This window comes from Centrocercus urophasianus, unplaced genomic scaffold, assembly GCF_019232065.1.
Source record: "Centrocercus urophasianus isolate 14NV4802_14NV808 unplaced genomic scaffold, USGS_Curo_1.0 seq_13, whole genome shotgun sequence".
NCBI lineage: Eukaryota > Metazoa > Chordata > Aves > Galliformes > Phasianidae > Centrocercus > Centrocercus urophasianus.
The window spans coordinates 537,919-559,380 of NW_024884475.1; the positions used below are offsets into that span (position 1 = coordinate 537,919).

At 46.2% G+C, this 21,462-nt stretch overlaps 1 protein-coding gene across 3 annotated transcripts in view; it reads right to left on the reverse strand.

Moving 5' to 3' along the window:
- The window catches only part of EXOC6B (exocyst complex component 6B), a 245,126-nt gene that overhangs the window by 46,572 nt on the left and 177,092 nt on the right, over nt 1-21,462 (reverse strand). For all 3 annotated transcript variants that reach the window (XM_042811691.1, XM_042811690.1, XM_042811689.1), the window contains one exon: nt 14,627-14,700. In XM_042811691.1, the coding sequence (XP_042667625.1) occupies nt 14,627-14,700 (74 nt within the window). The remainder of the gene's footprint in view (nt 1-14,626; nt 14,701-21,462) is intronic.

The window sequence follows — 21,462 nt, forward strand, 5'->3', positions numbered from 1 at the left end:
TTTCCAACTTTGGAAACTAATCAGTTGTTGATTTGTAGGTCAAGTTGTGGAAACACTTTGTACATGTCAGAGAAAGTAGTCTTGAAGGACTTAAGGTCCAACTGGGGATGGACTGGATGTTCTCCAGAGATTCTCTCTGACCCCAGTGATTCTGTGTAATGGGACATCAGGAGTTTCAAAGCTTTAAATTCCAAACTCACCTTCTGCACTAACTCAATGCACTGCTTTACTCAGACCTGGAACTTGAATGCTGGAATCATAGAACTGCTTGGGTTGGAAGAGACCTCAAAGATCATCTGGCCCCAGCCCCACCGGATCAGGTTGCCCAGGGCCCCATTCAATGTGGCCTTGAGCAGCCCCAGGGATGGGGCATCTACAACCTCTCTGGGCAGCCTATGCCAGGGCTTCATTGCCCTTGCAGTGATAAACTTCCCCCTGGCATCTAAACCGAACAGTGAGTTTAATCCCATGCTCAGAATTCTTGTACAGTGAATCACAAGACAGTGCATTCAGGTGAGGCAAGCCCCAAATACTGAAAAACAAGAAACATGAATCTGGCATTATCCAGAGCTGCGTATATGTAAAAAAGGTTGGATAAGAATGCATGAAGATCAAGACAGAGCTTCAGCTCCCATGAAAACTGGTGTTGCACAGACCCTCAGAGCACCAAAGCAATGCCATTATGTTCAACAGGGACTGAAATGCAGAAAGGGCAGATTCTGAGCATTGGCCAGGCTGAGGATGTTGGAAAAAGCAAAGCAGGGAAGACTTACTGTAAGTGGCCCCAACCTGCTGCTCCCTGCAGACTGCAGAAACCAGAGCAGGCTTTATTCCTTTAAGTCATCCCGCTGGTGAGTAAATTCATTACAATAATGCATTTAAAATTCAAAGTCAGCTCTGAGAACAACACACGCGGTTATCTGGAGCCATCACTTGAACTGAAACACAGCTGAGGTGTGCTCACCAGGATGGTGGGCATGGTCAGTGAGCATGGTGGTGATGGGTTGAAGGTCGGACTCGATCGCCTTAGATGTCTTTTCCAACCTTAACGATTCTATGATTCTAATTAAAGGAATATTGTTTCCACTGTCCATTAAGTCACTCTTTTTTCCTGGGAAACCTCTTCAGATACATTTATCTACACATTTGCACACATTCCATACCATCTCTTAGCTAGAGCAGAACTTTCTCACCACAGGAAAATTTTATGTGAAATGATCATCTTCAGGGAAAAATACACTGCTGTATTGTGCTGGAGGGTTCCTCTGCTTTCTGCTTGGAGCATCTCTTAGCAGGCTGTGAGGTGCTGGAAACATCATCACCGTGTGGATATTACATTAGGAACAGCCCATGAGAACGACAGGGCAGCCACGCGTTTTGCATCCTTCCTGCAGCTTGTTAGAGAAAGCTGAATGGCAGAGGGATCATTAAGTACCCTAATTGATAGAATCTGCAATTAAGCCTGTGAGCAGCGCTCCTCTTCAAGGCAATGCACTGCCTCACCTGGGGTGCCAGGTGATGCTCACAGAGAACTTCCCCTGTTTGAGGGGATAAATCAGAAGCAGCAGCTTCCCCAAATTGGGAACTGATGTGTGTATTTTTATTTTCTCAACCTGCTCCCCAGACCATATAGAATAATGTACCCCAGAGGCTACACGACGAGTTCAGACCCAAACCCAAAGTCCGTCAGGGCAAAGCAGAAAGCAGTGTGAACTCAGTCTGACCTTAAAGAAATCCCTTCACCTAAAAATATAAAAGACAAACTGTTTCCACTGCGAGCTGCTATATAAAACCAGCCTCAAGAAAAGTGCCGGACTCCTTTCAAACTAACCTCAAACACGAAGCAAATTCCAGCCTGCTATTTTCCTCTGGCATCCCGGAATGTAAATCTCAAGGACAGAACTGGCTGTTCAAATTAGCTCCTACTCCTGCAGAAGCGATTGTTTTCAAACAGTTTCTCAAAGCAGTTCTGCATAGGGTTGCATTCCAGGGAGGATTCCCACCCCCCTCCAGATTTTAGACATTAAGAGGGACAGAGCAAGAGCAGGCTGTGTATGGTTGGTTCCAAGTTGCCCCCAAAGAAAAAAAGAAAAAAGGATAATAAAAGTAAATCTTGGCTGTGTAATCACAACAACTTAATGCCGGGATGCTGCTGATCTTCTGGGAATGGATTTTCCTCAGGCCAGCAACAGGTTTAAATGAGAGCAAGTCACTCCATCTGCAGAAAGGCACAGCCTCGGACGGTTCCTGCTCTGAGTCAGCTGCAGGGACTGGTTCTGCTTAGGGCACACCCCACATGGCTCCATTCGGGTTCGCTTCATCTTTGAAACAAAAGATTCCTATCTCCCATCGCTGTCATTCCTGATTAGCACATCATTTCCTCATCAGCCGTAATGTCAGCAACCAAATTAAGGTATTACACTCTGGAACATTTAAGGCGATTAGATCGGAGCAGTATTTACTCTTCCACTTGGGCAGATGTGACTGCTGTGAACAGGAGGATGGGAGATGCCACCCTCCAAGTCCAGAAGTTCTTCCTCATGTTCAGACAAAACTCTCTGGGCTTCACTTTGTGCCCAGTGCCCCTTGTCCTGCCGATGGGCACCACTGAAAAGAGCCTGACCCCATTCCCCTGACCCCCACCCTTCAGACATGGAGGGGAGAACCTCCCTCGCCCTGCTGGACACATCCTGTGCAATGCATTCCAGGATCCCATTGGCCCTCTTGGTCATCGGGGCACACTGCTGGCTCATGGTCATTCTGTGGTCATCTGTTGGTCAACCAATGGTCAATCACTGGTCAACTGTTGGCCAACCACTGGTCAACCATTGGTCAACTGTTGGCCAACCACCAGTCAACCATCGGTCAAATGTTGGTCAACCATTGGTCAACTGTTGGTCAACCACTGGCCAACCTCTGCCCATCAGGAACCCCAATTCCTTCTCTGCAGCTACTTCCAGCAGCTCAGTCACCAATCTGTACTGACATATGCACTTACTCCTCCCCAAATGTAGGACCCTACGCTCACCCTTATTGAACCTCATGAAGTTCCTTTTCATGCGACTCTCAACCTGTCCAGGTCTCGCTAAAGACCCCGTGCACTTTATCTCTTCCTCCAAGTCACTGATGAAGGTGTTGAACAAGATTAGACCCAGTGCCAATCCCTGGGGAACACCACCAGCGACACAAAACTCCCAACCAGCATCAGAAGCGAAAGCTCTGTCACCTTCACGTCTGATCAGACCAAGTTACAGCCCAGACTTTGACTAGCCAATGATTACAGCAGTTAGCCAAAAAGCAAGAATCAAGTCACAGAGCTACATTACTCTGCTGAATGATCTCAGGATTTGCTCCAGCAAGAGGAATGAAGGTTCCTGGTGATGCACAGCCCAGCAGCCAGCAACAGCAATCCCAACAGATCAGCCATTAAGACGGGTCACAAAGCCAGGCCAGCGAACATCTAGAATTACAGTGTAATTTTCTTTTCGTGCCTCAAAGCTGGTCCACAGCTCTTCGAATTGTGAATATAATCTTACAGCCGAATTTCCAAGCTCAGGTCAGAACAACTCAAACACCTCCTGACAACCCCTTCTCCCCATGGCAGTGCTGTTTCTCATCCAACATGAGTGGACATCAGGGAACAAGTATCTGAACCTCCCCACCACTTCCCTGTGAGACCTTTTCACATTTAAAGTCATATGTGGCATGGATGGAGATGGATGCTTTTCCTTATCTGATGGGATCAGTGAGGGACTTGAACCCAGGAACAGGAGATAAAACCCCAACAATGACAGCTCCATAACCCCATGTACCCAGCTCTCCTGCAACACAGAGCAAAAAAGCACCACCCTGATCCACAAACCACCCAACATCCCATAGCAGCACAAGCTCAGCAGGGAGCTAAGAACAGATTAGGAGGCTTAGCTATCCTACAGTAATATCCACCAGCTATAGCTATTTGATTTTTTTCCTCCTTTCTTTGCAGCAGCGTAACAGGATGATGCAGCTCCCTGAAGCTGACTCTAATAGATCCATTCAAGGAACAGCCTCGCTCTGCAATTATCATGCTTATCCGGTCCAACTAATGTGCTTGTTTACACTATCTGGCAAACTCCAGATCGAGTGTCATTTCATCACCGGGATTCTTTTGCCTAAGCCAAGACCAACAGACCATGGTGGTAATTTAAACACTGAAAGCATGCACAGTATCGATCCACGAGACTTGACGCCAGCTTGCTGTTACACTCAAATCCACCCCCAAGGGAACTCCCTTCAGCGGGGCCTGATGGAGAGGGAGAATTTCAATGAATGGAGGAGGAGAAGCCTGCTAGAGAGATGAATATGCATGAGCACACGACCCGAGTGAGGGCTGCGCTTGGCATGGTTTGAAGATATGCAGTCTCAAAAGCCAGCAGTAATGTAAAAGGAAAGAGGGGATAAGATTTTCAGGGCTCCTCTGTTGCTTGACCCCAACAGAGCCAGGTGAGATCACTGTTTTCTGCTTTGTCCCAAGAGAAGCTACAGCCACAGCAGAGGAAAGTAAATCCCAGTTGGAACCTCAACAGCCCTTTGGGTTGCATTCACCCTGCAAAGCACATCCTAACATAAGGGTCCCTGTAAAGGACCAAACCTGCAAAGTGGAGCTCAGCCACTTGGCTTCACTCTTTGGTGAGCTACTTCCACTGAAACACACAGGTTGCCCAGAGAGGTGGTGGGTGCCCCACAGAGATTCTCAAGGTCAGGCTGGATGGGGCTCTGAGCACCTGATGGAGCTGTGGTGTCCCTGTTCATTGCAGGGGAGTGGGACCAGATGGTCTCTAAAAGTCTCTTCCAACTCAAACAACTCTGTGATTCTATGATGTACTGCTCTTTTCTCACCTTGTTTTCTCTCTTCTGTATTTCCCAGTCAGGAGGTCTTCCTACTCCAAAAGGAACTCAATCTTTATCAATTAAAGACCATTAGCCTAATTACTCTCTTCCTCCCTATGCAGTGCAGCACACCAGAGCTCTGTTAGCACTCAGTTGGTCTTATACACCACCTGTGAATCCACACATCATTTCGGATATGTAGTAAACCCAGGAAATAATAAAAGTACTTACTCTAATATTTCATCAGAATTGCACACTGGTGTTCTGACGCTTGTTAAGTCCCTGATGCTTTGGTGAAGTCTATTGTTTCCAGGATCGAGTTCTCGTTTTACTCATTTTAGGCAGGAATGCAAAGCTAGAAAGTCAGATTTGGGTACTTCTGCTTCACTCCTTTGTCTTTTTAATGCTGGAACAACACTACCCATGGGCTAGAACAAAACCCATCTCCCCTTCCATTCCTTCTCCAAGCATCAAAGACATCACATCCAACCTTGATTTCGACACTACAACAGATGTTGACATAGGTGCAACAAACCAACCTCCAGTCACACAACACAGCAGCTCACTTCCTGAACAGAGGCATCCAATGTCATTTCAGGCACCTGAAGGCAACCACAAGCTCTATCCAAGCAAGGCACAAGCATCTTCTGTGCCCATGTCCTGTCTACTTGCATCCTGTGGATGTCTGGGACACCTTTTGGCTTCTAAGACAGGCATTCACACTTGGATGCCTGCACCACTCCCTACCTATTCTAAAGGGAAACTGCACTCAAGCATTGAGGTATCGACTCAGAGCAAGAGCACAAAACTTCCCACTACCAGCAAATCAACTCTCCTAGTAAGAGTTAATCTGGTAAATAACTCACTTAACAGACACAACTCTTGTGTTCCATTTAAAAACTGATGTGACCTGGAATCAATACAGACAATAGGAATGTAAACTATTATTTTTATCACGGGATGGAGGAATTTATTAATAGAGAAGTAAATCACACTGCAACGTTCCTTGCTATATAGTGCCACCTTGCTGTCAATTCATCATTAAAATGACAACTGTCCAGAGCTGATGCTTTTGTACAAGATGTGCGGTGTGCCAGCCTCAAGTAAGCAAGCTTTGGGAGTGAATCCTTGGCTGAAGAACAATGGCAAAGTCAGCTTCAAACAGAGCCCCGAGACCCCAGCTGTGAATGTATCTGGTGGACTCCTCTACTCTTGCTGATTGCTCCATGGCTGTTGTCATTCCCACCAATGTGTTGCCTTGAAGCACACACAGGACAACATCTCTCAGCCAACTGGGCCCTTACACACTAGCCACCTACCTTTCCCCACAGACCTTATCTCATTTATTAGCCTCCTAATCAATGCGTGCAGCATGACATAAGTGCTAGCCAACACACGCACTCCTTAAATCAAATGGGAAAATCGATGGAGAGTCTTGACAGCAGCCTGCTCTGAGACTGCTTGTTCAAGGCAATTAATACCTCATTCCTGGATGGTAAGGGGTACTGAAGGCTTCTCTACAACTGCCTTGATGGACAAGAGGTCCTGCCCTGTAAACCTCCCCTAGATGTCCACCACACCGTTGGTGGCTTTTGGATCTGCATGACAGCCTATTGCTCGAGTCACGCAATACCACAGAATCACAGAATCATTAAGGTTGGAAAAGACCTTTGGGATCCCCAAGTCCAACCCCAATGCACCCCACCATGCCCACTGACCCTCAGTGCCACATCTCCATGGTTCTTGGACGCCTCCAGGGATGGTGACTCCCCCGCCTCGCTGGGCAGCCTGTTCTAATGAGAAGAACCCTTTCTTAATATCCAACCTGTCCCCCCACCGACAGGCTCCCATTTCGTGGCTCTGAAACCATCACCCAGTGACCCAGCTGCACCTGGGACACCCCAGGGAGACGAGTTACAGGGATGCAGTGGGATATTGTTTCCCTATGGCTTCAGAGTGCTTTATCACCCAGCCAGGCTCAGGCCAAGCGACGCGCTCTTCACTTTCACAGCAGCAATGGGACAGCTCGTAAATGAAAGACAAAACCCAAAGCCCAGCACCACACAAGGTGAAGCTAGGATGTCAGGAAAGGCGGCTCATAAAGGCTTCTTTATGGATGGCATTTCCAATCAGGCAGCAAAGCTCTTCCTTCCCAGCCTCAGAGTGACACTTGGGATCGCCCAAGTGGCTTCAGTTTCACTGCTGGGGATCTCGGGGTTAAGGGCAGCCACCTCTGGCCCTCTCTGTTCCCCATCACCCCTACCTCAGCCTGCAGGTTAAAGGTGAAAGCAGGCCTTATAACGCATCGGTATCCTTTTCCCTGCTCGCATGTCTCAGCCTCCTGCAAATAAAAGGGCACAGCAGGGAGCAGATCCTCCTGCCACAGCTCCTGCTGCTTATGGCTCGGAGCAGATGCCTGAAGCAACAGCAACCTGCTGCAGGGCAGGGCCCAGAGAGGGCTGGAGGTGCCCAGGAGCAGGCAGGACCTACGGTGGAGTCTTACAGGAATAAAACCCAACTGCAATGAGTTCCCAATCTGCTGCAAAGTCCCCTTTGGCTGAGGTTCTTCGTGGACTCCCACCTGAGGGGCTGCACTGTTTGCTACCATATATTTCCATCGCTATGCCTAAATGAAAGAAATCCAGGCAGTGTTCTCTGCGTACGAGAAGTGCTAACAAAATGTGTTTGCACTTCTGATTTTATGTTTGAAGGCTCTGGGGAGCACCCAGGCTCTCTCACTCCTCAGCACACCAATGCATCCTTCCTAGATCAAGAATGATGGCTTCTGAAGGAGCTGGAGCAGCTGAATGGACTGGGATCTGGGTGATTTTAATGTAATTGAACTACAAAAGGGTATGTTTAAAGTACCACTAAGACTAGCTGAAACTCACCAAAGCAAGAAAAATCAGAGTTAAGGCTCTAAATCCACCCTGAGCTCATGCCTTTGTGTGTCTTTCCCTTTCCCCATTCCCTTTCTGCAGCGCACAGCGAGCAGCAGCCTGGATTTTCAGCACAAACTTTGAACCATCCTTCTTTTGTGAGTCAGGCATTTAACACTGATTCAAAAATAAATAAATTACTTAATGTGCCCTTTTCAAATACTGTTGGTTTATAGGCATTAAAGAAAACCATAGCCTGAGCTTAACAAGCCAGAAAAACGGTGGTTTGGCCAAGTCCCTGGAATGCCCTTCCTGGTCCTCTTGCAATGGGTTAGCTGCTGTCTGGGGGATTTCAGCATGGCTCCCTGGGCAATGCCTGCCCAACAATCCGTGTCTGAGCACATCTCTGTGGTCATTCACACAAAGATGCACCAGAGTGCAGAAAAAAATGCCTCGTTGTTCCTAGAATCATAGAATTATAGAATGGCTTGGCTTGGAAGGGACCTCAAAGATCATCTAGTTCCAACCCCAATGCCACAGGCTGGCTGCCAACCATTCAATAATGCACCAGGTCAGGTTGCCCAGAGCCCCATCCTGCCCTGAGATGTCTGCAACGGGTCTCCAACACAGAGCACCATTCTGATGCACTGAGGATGAGCAGGGCTGCAAAAACCTAAAGTTTGAGCTTTAGGAGGTAGCAATACATTCTAGCACACCATTCTTTTTCCTTCTTAGATGTGCCACAATGGTTCCAAAAGAGATTTTAACCAAGGTTCAGGTGGTCACCAGATAAGACACAGCATCTTGCATCCCAATGACACTGCCAACTGGGGATGGCAACGAATTTGGCTTCCTTGACTTGTGGAAATGGAACAGAATTTGATGTAGAGGACGAGTGGTGACACAGGAGGTGAATGTATGGTGGTGAACTCAGGGGCTGAAGCTCAGGCCCAGCTCACACACCTTGCTTGCAGGTGAAACATGAACTATCACAGAATGACAGAATGGTTTGGGTTGGAAGGGACCTCAAGGATCACCAAGCTCCAAACCCCCTGCACGTATTACTTCACACAGACAGCTTTTGAGAGGAGATTCAGCATGATGCTGGAGCAGCATTGAGGTCCACCATGAATTAACACCGGACTACAGCTTTGAAATTGTCTCCCCAGGCAATTGGGCATTTAGAAAAACCAGCCTAATTTGGGTCTGTGTGAGTGGAGAGGAGTGACGGGGGGTGAAGGAGATGGTATCTCCACTTCTGAGAAATCGGTGCAGCCACGGCTTCTGGATGCCTGGAAAAGCATTTATCCCATTCATGGGTTTTATTCAACGAAATACCACTTCATTGGCAATAATTTGCTCGGCTCCACGCCAGATGCATCCAGCTTGCCCCTTCTGGGCTCCACCATTTGTTTAGACTCTTCATTTCTTCGTGTTTGCACAAGACCCAGCAAAACGGGCAGATCTTAGTTGGCCTGTAGGCACTGCCATAATGAACATGATTAATAATGGCTGATGCGTTATCCAAAAGATACCAATCAGTGGAGGGAATTCGGAGAGGAGCAGCAAAAGTAATTAACAGCCCAGAGATATAATCTTAACAGCAAAAACCTGTATTTAAGGGTAACGATAAAACCAGCTCAAACCCATCACTGCCAAGTAATTAAGAATGAAGGCTGCAACTGGAACATGTGTCTTCACACCCCGTTTCCTTACTGCACAAGAACAAGATGACATTTGCAATGAAAGATTTATAGAATCCAATGTTTTGCTTGACATCACTCAAAAGGGCACGCATGGGATGGCCCTCAACAGACCTCTTCTTCTACCTAAGGGCTGGTAAAAGTTGCAAAGGATGCTAAAGACAACCAGAAATTGGAATGTAGAAGAGTGCTTCTCAAAAACCAGTGTACACTGATGGAGATACACTGATGGAGAGCCGTGCAGTGCGTGTTGGTGAAGCAGCCGACATTCGGGCGAGGCGGTGGGCACGGCTGCCTGCAGAACAACTTGGAGGTGGAAAAAAGCAATTGTCAAGGAAGTAGATGAGATGAAACCAGTGAGTCACCTTTTCATCTCTGCCTTACTGCATCCAATGATTAAAGCACAGCTCTTCTGTCTGCAACTCCTCCTATGACAGAAACCTGTGCTTCAAAGACACAAGCAAGTACATGCGGAGCAGAGACATCTCGCTGAGATATTTAACTTAATTGATCCTCCCTATAATACGATTTTCAACTTCTCTTGCATCTCCTGGCAAAACAAGTGGAGAAAAATAAACCAAACCAGTTTGACACCTAACGAACCCCTCCACGCCGCTGCACACTCATAGGACTGGCAGCCCCTATCTCAGCAGGCACAGGAACCTTGGCTCCAGGGTTCATCCAACGTCTTGTTTTCGCGCTGCTCTTCACTTATCTTAACAGGGCAGGGAAGCCTTTAATTGCAAAGTATAAAAACAAGTTAAAAAAAAAGCAAAAAAGCAACAACCCACAGCTTCCTGCCTGGTGGGAACAAACCTGCACGCTGGGCTGGGTGCTGCCTCGAAACTCTTGGAGGGGTTGGCTCCATCTTCCTGCCATTGAGTTGTCTTAGAGCAGAGAGGTGGCCACGGCCTCGATGGGTCATTTCACAGCATACCTACCTTTTAGGTCTTGGCCCTTTAGACCAGATTTACAAGGGTTTCCCCTCAGCCACCATGCTTGGAAATGGATACTGAAGTCCCAGGTTACCATGCCTTTAAAGCAGCCAACAACCACATCAAATGGAGTCTTAAGAACTCCATTTACAATCTGATGGTTGAATCTAAGCTGGGTATCCCCAGTATCAGCATCACTGTATCTTTCAGCAACCTTCACCACTGCATCCTTGCAACAGAGTGGGCAATTCTTTAGAAACACTTTGAATCAAGAAGTCCAGACTTCCCCTTGGTCTCCCTCAAACCTGACCTATGAATCTCTAAAGTCTACAGGATGAGCTCGCATTCCAACTTTTCTCCACTATCTTGGCTCATATCTTCCCAGAAATCCATAGGGTCGTTGTACCTTTGAAGCCCACTAACCAAATACAGCCAAAATGGGCAAGATGATTCCTAAGTCCATGGGAGAAATTTAGACAGGAACAAAGAAAGAACAATGTGTACATTTTGTAAACATTTACACATTTTGTAAAGCTGAACAGTCCTGCCTAAACTTTTATACTGCATCTCCTAAACAGAAAAAAAAACCTCCAAGAAATATGTGAACAATGCAGAAGAGACAGAAAATTTGTATGAGAGGAAGATGAATGGAGCACGTAGCAGGGACAGAAGGGAGCTGTGTTCTTGAGGGGAATGTTCTTGTATCGAGCATCCCTATCAGAGGTAACAGGGAAAAATTAATGCATTGGAGGGAGACCTCTCATTACACAGCTGGCCAACATCCAACACAAACCCACAGTAACCACAACCGGCTTTCAAGCACAGTAAAAAGAGCACATAAAATGTTTGCTATTTGACAAGCGGTGAGCAGAGCAGCTGTTACACACCCAAACCAGTGTTTGCCTATCTTACCTCACTGCTGGGGTTTGTAAAGCTGATGCTCAAATTCACAAGCGCCATCCCGCTGCAACCAAGAAGAGGAACAAAAATGATGGAGCAGAAGAGAGGAACCTCCCAGCCCTCATCCCTCATGCGTGTGTCTCTGGGATAAGGGCTCCAAATCGCCTCCATGCAGAAAGTTTGCACTTCCAGTGGGCATTCAACACACAGATTTACAATCTGCTGGACAGAAGGAGAGGCCTCGAGAAAAGAGGTCTAATCCAGCTAGGATGTTCCCTTGCCAGAGCCCAGAGTGAAATTCTTCGAGCGCTGGAGACAGATTTTCCTTAGCGGGCGGCCACAAGTGTCGATCTGGCTTCTAGGAGAGATCAGCATGGCCGGGGATTGCAGCGACTTCACAGACAAATATAAAACCTTCCTCTTCAACCAACTTGCTTGTAATAAACCCATGGAAATGAAAAGCTAAAACACTTCCAGCTGGCCAGAAGGCTGCGGTGAGAACAAGAAACTCATTGCACGTGCAGACTTGGGCTGATGTGGAGTACCCTGGAGCTCATCAGTGGCACTTGGGCATGCCATGGTATTGGGACCCAAGTACCTAAGTCACTTAGGAAAGATTTAATAGCTCTACTTTCCATTACAGGGATCTTGTATTTGAGAATCAAATCCAATCACTGCATTCTTCTTCCATTTTACATTTTACTGTGCTAGTAAATAATTTTCATTTTAAAGCAACTTAATCTCAAGACACTTTGAATTTTTTCTTGCATATAGAATTGCTTTTGTGTAGCTCAAGGTTAATAGTACTGAAATACAGTGGGAAAGAAGGGAGGAATCTCTTTATTTGTCTTACAGTGAGTGTTTTCTGTCTGGTTACTTTAATTATCCACACAGCAAAGCTACCCTGCTCATGCGGAACCATGCTAATTGGCAGGATTGCCCCAAGGTGGGCATAGATTTACCTAGAACACAAACCTGGAATTATTTTTAACCTTTTCAAAAGCTTGTATGGATTTCAGGCTGGAAACACTCCTTCAGCAGCTATGCAGGAGCTCCTCCAACTTCAGGTGGGAACAACTTCTTAGGATGACAATCATAGAATGGTTTGGGTTGCATGGGACCTTAAAGACCATCTGGTTCCAACCCCCTGCCATGGCAAGGCTGTCATTTTTCTATGTCAACTCTGTGCTAACATTCAGTGGCATTAAAGAAAAAGAACCTAAAGAGAACAAGTTAAAAGCAAAGCAAATAAAAATGTAAAGACCTCTCTTTGCTGCACCTCCATCCACCTGCTCACCCTCCAGCTCCCAGCTCCCAGCTGGAGACGCAGCCCAATTAGATGTTCCATGGTGGTGGAAGTGTGAGATCTCTGACAGTCCTGGAGCAGTGGATGAAGCTTCACGCAGATACCCAAAGCTTGGTGACATGTTCTGTGCCACGGGGTCAGGGCAGCAGTATGGCAGAGGCAGCTGGGAACCATCTCCAACCCTCCTGTGGTCACTAATCTCAGTAAAGCAGCGATAAGCAGACTGAGCTCTGCTTGCAGAAATGAGGTTGTCCATTATTGCTACAATCCTTGGCACTAACGAGCATTGCTGTTATCCAGCAGAACATCTAGGACTTCCTGTTCTCACCTGGCACTCAGCAGGCCTGAGCTCCTCCCCTGCTCCTTGCAACATTCAGAAAGGCCACAATTTTCAAATGCAAGAAAAAGGTGGGACTGCCCTCCTAAACAAAGAAGAAAATGTTCTGTACAAAGGAGAACATTTGACAGAGGAGGAAGAATGGTAGAGGGCTACTGTTCAGCCTCTCCCTTGCTTGAGCTGAATTCATTTGGCTGCGTTCTGCACTTATGAGCCGTACAAACATTTTGCACATCCCAGCCTGCTGCTAATGCACTGGCTCAGAGCAGCTCAACCTCACTGAGCACTTTTACGGCGTCTCATTCTTCAGAAAGCCACAGCTTTCCTCTTCAAAATCCCCACATTCATGTCTTCGTGCTTGGAAAGGAACCAAAGCCTTCACATTTCCTTATATCCGGGAGGTTGCAAGTCAATAAAGTGCCAAGAAGCTAATGAAGATAAAAATGTCAACACGCGGCTGTGATAACACGCACCTTTTCTGCAGACCTATCTTGAACGTTCTGCAAACAAATTTGGTACTTACTCACAGGCTGGAGTACGAAGGGCACCCACACGGTATCTCAATGCTATTAAAGTTATCGCTGCCTTGCAAAAGTGTCATTGGATGATGGATTGCTCTGCACCTCAATTGGATTCAGAGAAGCTCTCAAACCTTTATGGGTTAAAAGCGGCTCCAGTGTGGCTCAGAGTCACAGTGGTGAGGAGATCATCGATACAAGAGATTATGCAGATTTAAGAAATACCCTCGGCACCCGAAAGTTTTCAGAATGCAAACTACGTCAACTCTGAAAACAAGAGGCACTGCATCATGATGGCAGGAGGGACAAAGCCAGGGGGGTTTAACAGACAAAAAAAGATTGTTTTAATAGGAGAGAAGCATCAGTCATTGAGTCTTACTTCATTCAGACTTTCTATCCAACCCATCCATCTTCAGTGCCAAGAGATGACAGGACCACCTCACTTTTTCCCCCCCGGCCTAGTGGATCCATAATGCCCATTTCCAGCCCTAACAAATGACTCACTGCAATGGCCCCTTTCCCCAAACCGGCTTGCCAAGCCCTACGAATGTCTCGGTACCTGCTATGGTCAAGTTGGCTCTTTGGGCCCCTGGAGAGGTGGGCACAGATGGTGGAGCCCAACCATCTTCTCCAGCAGCCCACTTGATCACTCGTGGCCAAGTGACACTCACTTATGACATCAGTGGCACAGAGGACCATGGAGGGGGAACAGGACCGAGGGCAGACGCACCACACACACCCTTCCCACACCAACCGGAATGCAAATTGCTCGCCAAACGTTTCTCCAGGCATTATCTGCAAACAAAAATGCTCAGAGCAGGCGGTCTCTGCATCAGTGCCTTCTCTGTTCGCAGCACCTGCTCCGTGCCAGCCGCGCCGATATCATTCTGCCATGGCCACAGAAGCCAATGGGAGCACAATGGCCCCGCCGGACAGGGTCAGGGTTCACTCTCCCTCTCCCCATCTCACCAGTCCCCTTCACCTCCGCCATCTCCAGGAGCAAGGAGTGAGGAGGTGGTTTGGGGCACAGGGAGGCGGGGGAATGCCCGGGGGGGGGAATATAGGTCTCTGGCGTAAATCACCAACGCCGTTTCCCCTCCTCTCCCTTTCCTTAAGACCTGATGGTCTTCAGTCACACATCTTAAAAGAAAAACAAAAAACAAAAACACAAAGACTTACTTGTCTCAAGTCGATGAAGGCCAACTGCAGCGTGTCCCCTTGGAACCCAGGCACTGGGCCGGATCTGGCAAACTCTGTGGGAAAGAAAAGAGGATAAAAAGCGCCTTTAACTAACCATGGACAGGGAGATTGGCAGACGGATGACAGGGAAGACAAGAGAGGCTGGGGGAGAGGAGGACCGCGCTTCTAAGGAGTCATGTCTCCCTCCCTTCAGCCTCTTTGTTCGCCCTTCAAAATTCGTGTCATCAAAACACCATTAATTCCACCGTCCTGACAGCAAGGAAACTGTACTAATTCGACCTGAAATTTATTCCCATGAGCCGTACTGGGCTTCAGAGTATTTGTTTTGTGAATGGACAAACAACTCGCGGAGAAGAAAGGGGGGGATGGGGGTGGAAAAGTTTTTCCTCTCGACACAATAAAATCTTCAGCTCTGAAACTCTTTTCAGTTCCGAAAGCTATTTATATTTTAGGGCACTGAAGGAATTTTCTAATTTCACGCCTGTCACCAGGCTCCATAAGCATTCATCAAAAAAATATGCCCGGCCGCATCATTAATTATTCGGCAGCAGATTATTTGCATTATCTGGTATGGAGCACTACTGCCAGCATACAGCCACCCCAAATGGGAAGAATCGCGGCCATTATGTGGCATATTTCTTTATTTTGGATGAAGACATCTGACAACTGAATAACGTTGGCTTCGAAAGCGAAGAGAATATTTTCAAGGCCACATTTACCTCCTTCCAATGTAATCTGGCCAAAATTTCATACTTAAGTCATTTATTTGTCTTCCAATTCATTATTTAAACCAAGTCTAAAGCCACCAAGGGGGACTTTAACAAATTCATGTTAGAGGACCTTAGTTCTTCCATGCCATTTAACAGCTTTTCCTTGGTAGCGCTCATGAAGCCAATGACTGCATACATTCAAGTGTGTCTTTTGAAGATGTGTCCAAGGTTGATTTTGCCCAACTTCCCTTAGTTTTCGCCCTCTTTAGCTACAGAAATAATGGCTTTATCTCTGCTCTCCATGCAACTTTTCATCACCAAGGGGACCTAACTTGTGAAGCCACAACTCGACGCCATGAAAGACTCAAGAGGGAGTTTCCACTATAGGCTGAGTTTTGCTGCTCCTGGAGACACGGAAGATTCGACATACTGGAATGGAGAGCTTTCAGGAAATGAAACAAAGCGTGATGGCAGAAAAGAAGGGAGGGAGAAACACACAATAACAATACAACGTGTTTTTATGTTATACAATGCCAGTGCCTACTATTGCTCAACCATTCTCGTTTTCTCCATTCAAGAATCTACAAACACTCCTGCAGTTGCATAAAATGAAGGAATGGGGAAGGCTCAGCAATGAGAAAGGAGGATTTTCCCTTCTGTCTCCACGACTGCACAAAGGTACCAGTGGACAAAGCCTTTCCCTAAGCCCTGTGAAGAGTCATTTTGTGCCAGGAAGTCTTCTCCTTGTATACTTCTCCTCCCTAAAGTCATCTCACTTTCAAGCAAATGCCTCAAAAGAAGGAAAACAAATCTCCACCGATTTCCTGTGGCAGCTTAGTCATATGGCTTTAATAAGGAAGATTAATGAATTAGCAGGGATTCAGACCTGCTCCTTAACTGACTTATTTCTGGAAACCAGAAAAGTGTTTCTTGCTGGCCTTCTGGCATCACCTTCCATTAAAATCTCAGCACGGAGAACATCCTTTAGTACAGACACCAGCACCTCCAGGGCACTGAGGCCACCTCCAGACATTGACAGCTTTGCTTTTTAATACACTCGGCCAACAGAAGGGCTCTACAACTGAAATGATGGCTCATCTTTGCAGTGTTCACTGAGATGCAGAAAGTAAAAGCATGACCCAAAGACAGAAGAACCCACCCACAGCTGTTCCCATGGCCTTCTGTCACTTCTGCACAGGATAGGACTGGGCAGAGGACAGTCCAAAGTGAATTCTTGCTTAACCCTCCAAAACTATTTTAATTACTTCTAACTGCTTACGTACGTTTGCTATTAAGCTTGAGCATAGCTTGCCTCAACCAGCACGCTGACACAAAGCAACAGTGAGACAAGCTTTCTGACTCTGCTCTGCAAGGGATAAATCATCTTTACACGTTTGCTGTACACCCCACTGTCTCATCTGGAAAAATTATCCCCAAAGCCACATCAATCCTGTAACACTTCTACTCTGAAGAAGCACGTACCTGAGAATCTAAAAACATTTAGATAGGGGAAACAGCTTCCTCGAGAGGTGAATCTGTGCCGGGCTTCTCCGTACCACTAATGTCTCTAGGTTGAAATACCCAACAAGCTGGCTCAGCATTATGTCCCACGTTCTACAGATGGGGTCACCTCATGTTACCCATTACATTTGAAGCAACAAAAAGAGAAACCCTGAAAGGACTGAATTGAATTTTCTATTTTAGATGGAAGGGTTTTGCAGCTGCTAGGAATCTATTTCGAAGTACACATGGAGTTTAAGGCCTTCCTACAAGCACAAATTTCAAGTAGTAACGAGAAAATCCCTGCAAATTGACCTTAAATGTTTTCAAAGACTTGTGAACCTGCCACTATTGTCATCCACTCGTGAGCAACGTGAGATAAATGGATTTTATCCCATGCCACAGCTCACCTTCAGCAGTCTCCTATTAACCAACCCTATGGGAGTTAACACTGGGAATTATGGAGTAATATCACCCTTTAACAAGACAAGTTATAACAACAGTAGCACATGGAACGTGCTCTGTATTAACCAACATTTGCTTCAACAGCAATTCTCATAAAAAGAACAGACTGGAGTCTCTAGGGCATTAACAATGCACTTGACATCCATGGAGTGAAATGACACATGAGATCACATTGCTTGTGTTACAGAAGAAATTAGATCAAGACCACAGCTTGTATGCAAGAAGAAAGCTGCTCCAGCAATGGACTGTAAGGAGCCAGAAGAGGAATGAATGCAATGCTTCACCCCATGGCTGCTACAAAAATAGCGGTACCTCCTGTAATCAGAGGTCACACTTTACATACCAATGCCACAAACTTATTTTGGATGGAGAAATAAACAATGTCTTAAAGAAAAAAAGAAACAAAGAAGAGAACAGAGCTTTAGAGGAGAGACACAGCCAGTTCTTCTTGGTTTTAATCTCTTCAACCAGATTTCAGGATAATTTTCTCGGAACGACCAAGCACAGTGCTGGCCTCGGTACTGTCGGATTCATTTATTGTACTTTCTCCACTACCAAGGCAAGTGGCAAACATAGCAAGCCACCTACAGTACAGCCCCTTGAGCAGAAAATCACAAGAGAATAGAGCAGATCAGTATGCGCCTGTTTGTACAAAGCATTTAGCCAGGCTAAAGGTTTGAGAGACTTGTGTTCAGGCCAAAAAAGTAATGTCTTTGCAAGGTCTACAGGCTTGGGCCACCCAGGGCAGGTCACAGAGGGACTCTAACCTCTCTTCCAAAACATTTCACCAATGAAAGAATCAAGGAACAGGAACCGTTAAGCCCTTTACAATGAACAAAGAATAAAGAGTTCAAACACACACAAGAAAAGAGACATCCACTGGAAATTAATTATACAGAATTGGAGGAATCTCTTTTTGTATACTGTACGCATAGGGATAGAACCTTACACATATTGTGTGGTTAAAGTAAACACAGCTGGCTACTTTATTCCTCAAAAAGATCATCTTGAGGGTGAGATTTTCCCTCAATTACTTTACACTGCCAGAATTTACGACGGCAGACCTGCAGGATTGAGGTTACAGCAACTCCTGTTGAGGGGAACCATGAATATCCACTTGTGCTTGCACCTCTTTTGAAAGAGTTTTTGTTTTAGGGGAAATAATGATGTCCACATCCCCTAATGAACAATCTAGGTCTTAAAACCATCGTCTGTAGATAAACTCTTTGAAGATCATCTTAGAAAAGTCAAGCAACAGGACTCCTTGCTCCTTACCCTGAGGTACAAAATGACCCGAGGATTCTCAAGATGAAGAACAAGTGTTTGCATGGACTGGAGATTCTCAAAGGCAAAGAAGGACAGCAGGAACAGCTATGAGTTTAGGCAACGGGAGGATGGAATGTCCTGTTGGCAGAGGACGTATTATTCTCTTCTCAACTTTTGCTGAGCTTATGTGAGCTTATACCTCCATCCAAATCACAGGATCATAGCATTATAGGATATCGCAAGTTGGAAGGGACCCATGAGGATCATCTAGTCCAACTTCTGGCTCCACACAAGCCCATCCAAAAATCAGAGCACACATCTGAGTGTTGTCCAGATGCTCAGGCAAATGATCAAAGCTCAGTGCCACCTCTGGAATCTCAGAGGGCTGCAGGAAGAGGAAGAGCCATCCAAAATCCACCCAGCAGCATCAGACGACATCACAAGACTCTACCACCATCATTTGCTCTCTGAAGGAGCAATGACGAGCATGGAGCTCCAACATTGCATAGAGATGTGCTTCAGAGATGCTGGGTGGGGAGAGAAAGCAGGTGCAGAGCTGGGGGATGGTGGTCCCAGTGAGTTCCAAACATTGTTCGAACTCAAGCAATTACAATAGATTGCTCTTGAAGCCAAAGAGCTATTCTTGCTAAAAGCCAAGAAGAAGGTAGGAGACCAGGTAGTGAAACCCTCCTCTCTCTTTGTTATAGTGGAACAAAACTGATTTAGCTCAGGCCACAGGGAGATAAGACCCAGCTGCACGCTGTGTAAACAGGTTTCTGAAATCTTTGTTAGTTTCTTTCCATATATTTTAAACAATTCATTAAAACACAGCATAAAGGTAACTCCACTGAGAGGCCCATTACTTTTCATTTGCTAGGAAAAGGAATGAAAGCAAATGCTGAGGAGGCATTGCCATTTGGAGGAACCCGAGTCATACTTTCAAAGTCTAATTTAAATAGGTGTGGACAGGAGCATTTTCTCTTCCTCCAGTTGCAAAGGATGGCAAAGATGGGAAAATATCAGCGAACACCCTGGTAACAAAGGAGAAGAGGGGAAGGTGTTGGAGATGGAGGATATCTGTAACGTTGCAGCAGACAGCATAGGAAACAAGAGGACAGAAGAGATTTGGAGGACACCACGGAATCAGCAACAAGTTTACAAGGGAGATGGAAAACCCTTCCAGTAGACACTGGAAGAGAAGCTCAGTGATGGGGAGCTGTGTGCTTCCCACCCGTGCACGCTTACAGCACTGACCACCAGGCACTGCTTCCCTTGCAATGCAAGTGCAGAATCCTAAAAGGAAGGCATTTCTTCCCAGAAATGCAGCGCTCATCCCCAGCAAACCAATGCACGACGCACTTAAGGCTACCAGAGGAGCAGGCAGCTGTGCTTTGGGTTTGTAGGGGGAGGGAAGGCTGCCCACAGCACCGAGCGGACGATGGGATTTCCGCGTGAGAAAGTTCTTGGGGCCAGATAAGGCAGCCAAGAATGAGGTGGTAAACAGCTGCCCAGGGACCCATATAGGCACACGTTGGCGTGCTCTTGTGTTGGGTTCAGTGCTCCTCAAGCTGGCTGCCACGTCTGCGTTCCTTTATTGACTGCACCCATGAGTGGGCTGAAGGAGAACGCGGAGTTGAGTGAAATTTTAAATATAATTTTACGGTGCTTTTAATTTCTTGTAAAGCAGCAGTTAAAAGGCTTTGGAGATCGTGGAACTGCTTATTTTATGACCTAAATATTGTAAAAACAATCTGCCTCAATCGCCGCTGGAATCAGTTAGAGATGTGAAACGCTTTTGTACGAGCGAGAGCAGCCGCCTTCCCCTTCTCTTCTTCTATGCCAACCTCCAAATTGGGGTTGTTACATCAGATTCCCACTGCCCTGGAGGTGAAGAAGATGAAGAAAGACCAACACCAGCACCAGGAGGTCCCAAAAAGAGCGGAGCATGGAACCAGGCAAAAGGGAACGAAGCAATCACAAAAAAGTACCATGAAATCTTGGGTTGTGGACCTGTGCTGTAAGACCACAAGGCCATTTTAAAGAGCAAACATCTGTTCTGAAAAAAGAATCCCCTCTTCTATTTCCAGGTTTGCAGAAGTATTTGTGTTGCTTTTCTATTTTTTTTTTTTTCATTCCCTCCAGAGTTGTTTTTTTTTCTCCCTCTTTTCATGTTGGCTCCCTGGGCTGGTGCCAGAACACACTCCTAAATTGAGACATAATTAGACGTGTCCTACTGTGTCTTTCTGGACAACTCATTTAACCTCTACATCTTACTTCACTCTAGGTTTAAATAAGAGGTGAGAGAAATCTCTCTCGGCTGCATAAGAAGAGCTATAAAAGCCAAACGATAACAAAGAGTTACAAGTAATAGCAAAACTTCACATCTTGGTTTGCTCCTCTCTGCTGCAGCCCAAGGTTTTCTTGTGCAGCCATTCCCATTACACTGAAAAGAGATCATTTCTAAATTAGAAGCTGTATCATGGACCTACGAGTCTGGGGAATTAATTTACCCGTGTCTTGGCTCAAGCTTAAGCCATTATCCTTCTCACCTCTACAGCTACTACACGTTGTGTACATAACCATATTTTCTTGCAATGTGTATTATATCTACTCCTATATAGAGTAAGTTAGCTGCATCCCCTTCAAACTATGCTTAATTCACTATGTTTCCATTGATTTGTCTCATCACTCTCCTCACTAGATTACATTTTGTCATCTGTTTTACTCAGCGCTGAAGGCATCCAGGGAGGAGATCCTGCTCAGTGACCCAAGTTACCGACGGGGTGGAAAACTGCAGGGTCACGAGTCTGTTTGCAGCCAAAAGAAAAAGAAGGAAACGATTTCTAATGACAAATGCTTCCTATTATTCTCAGC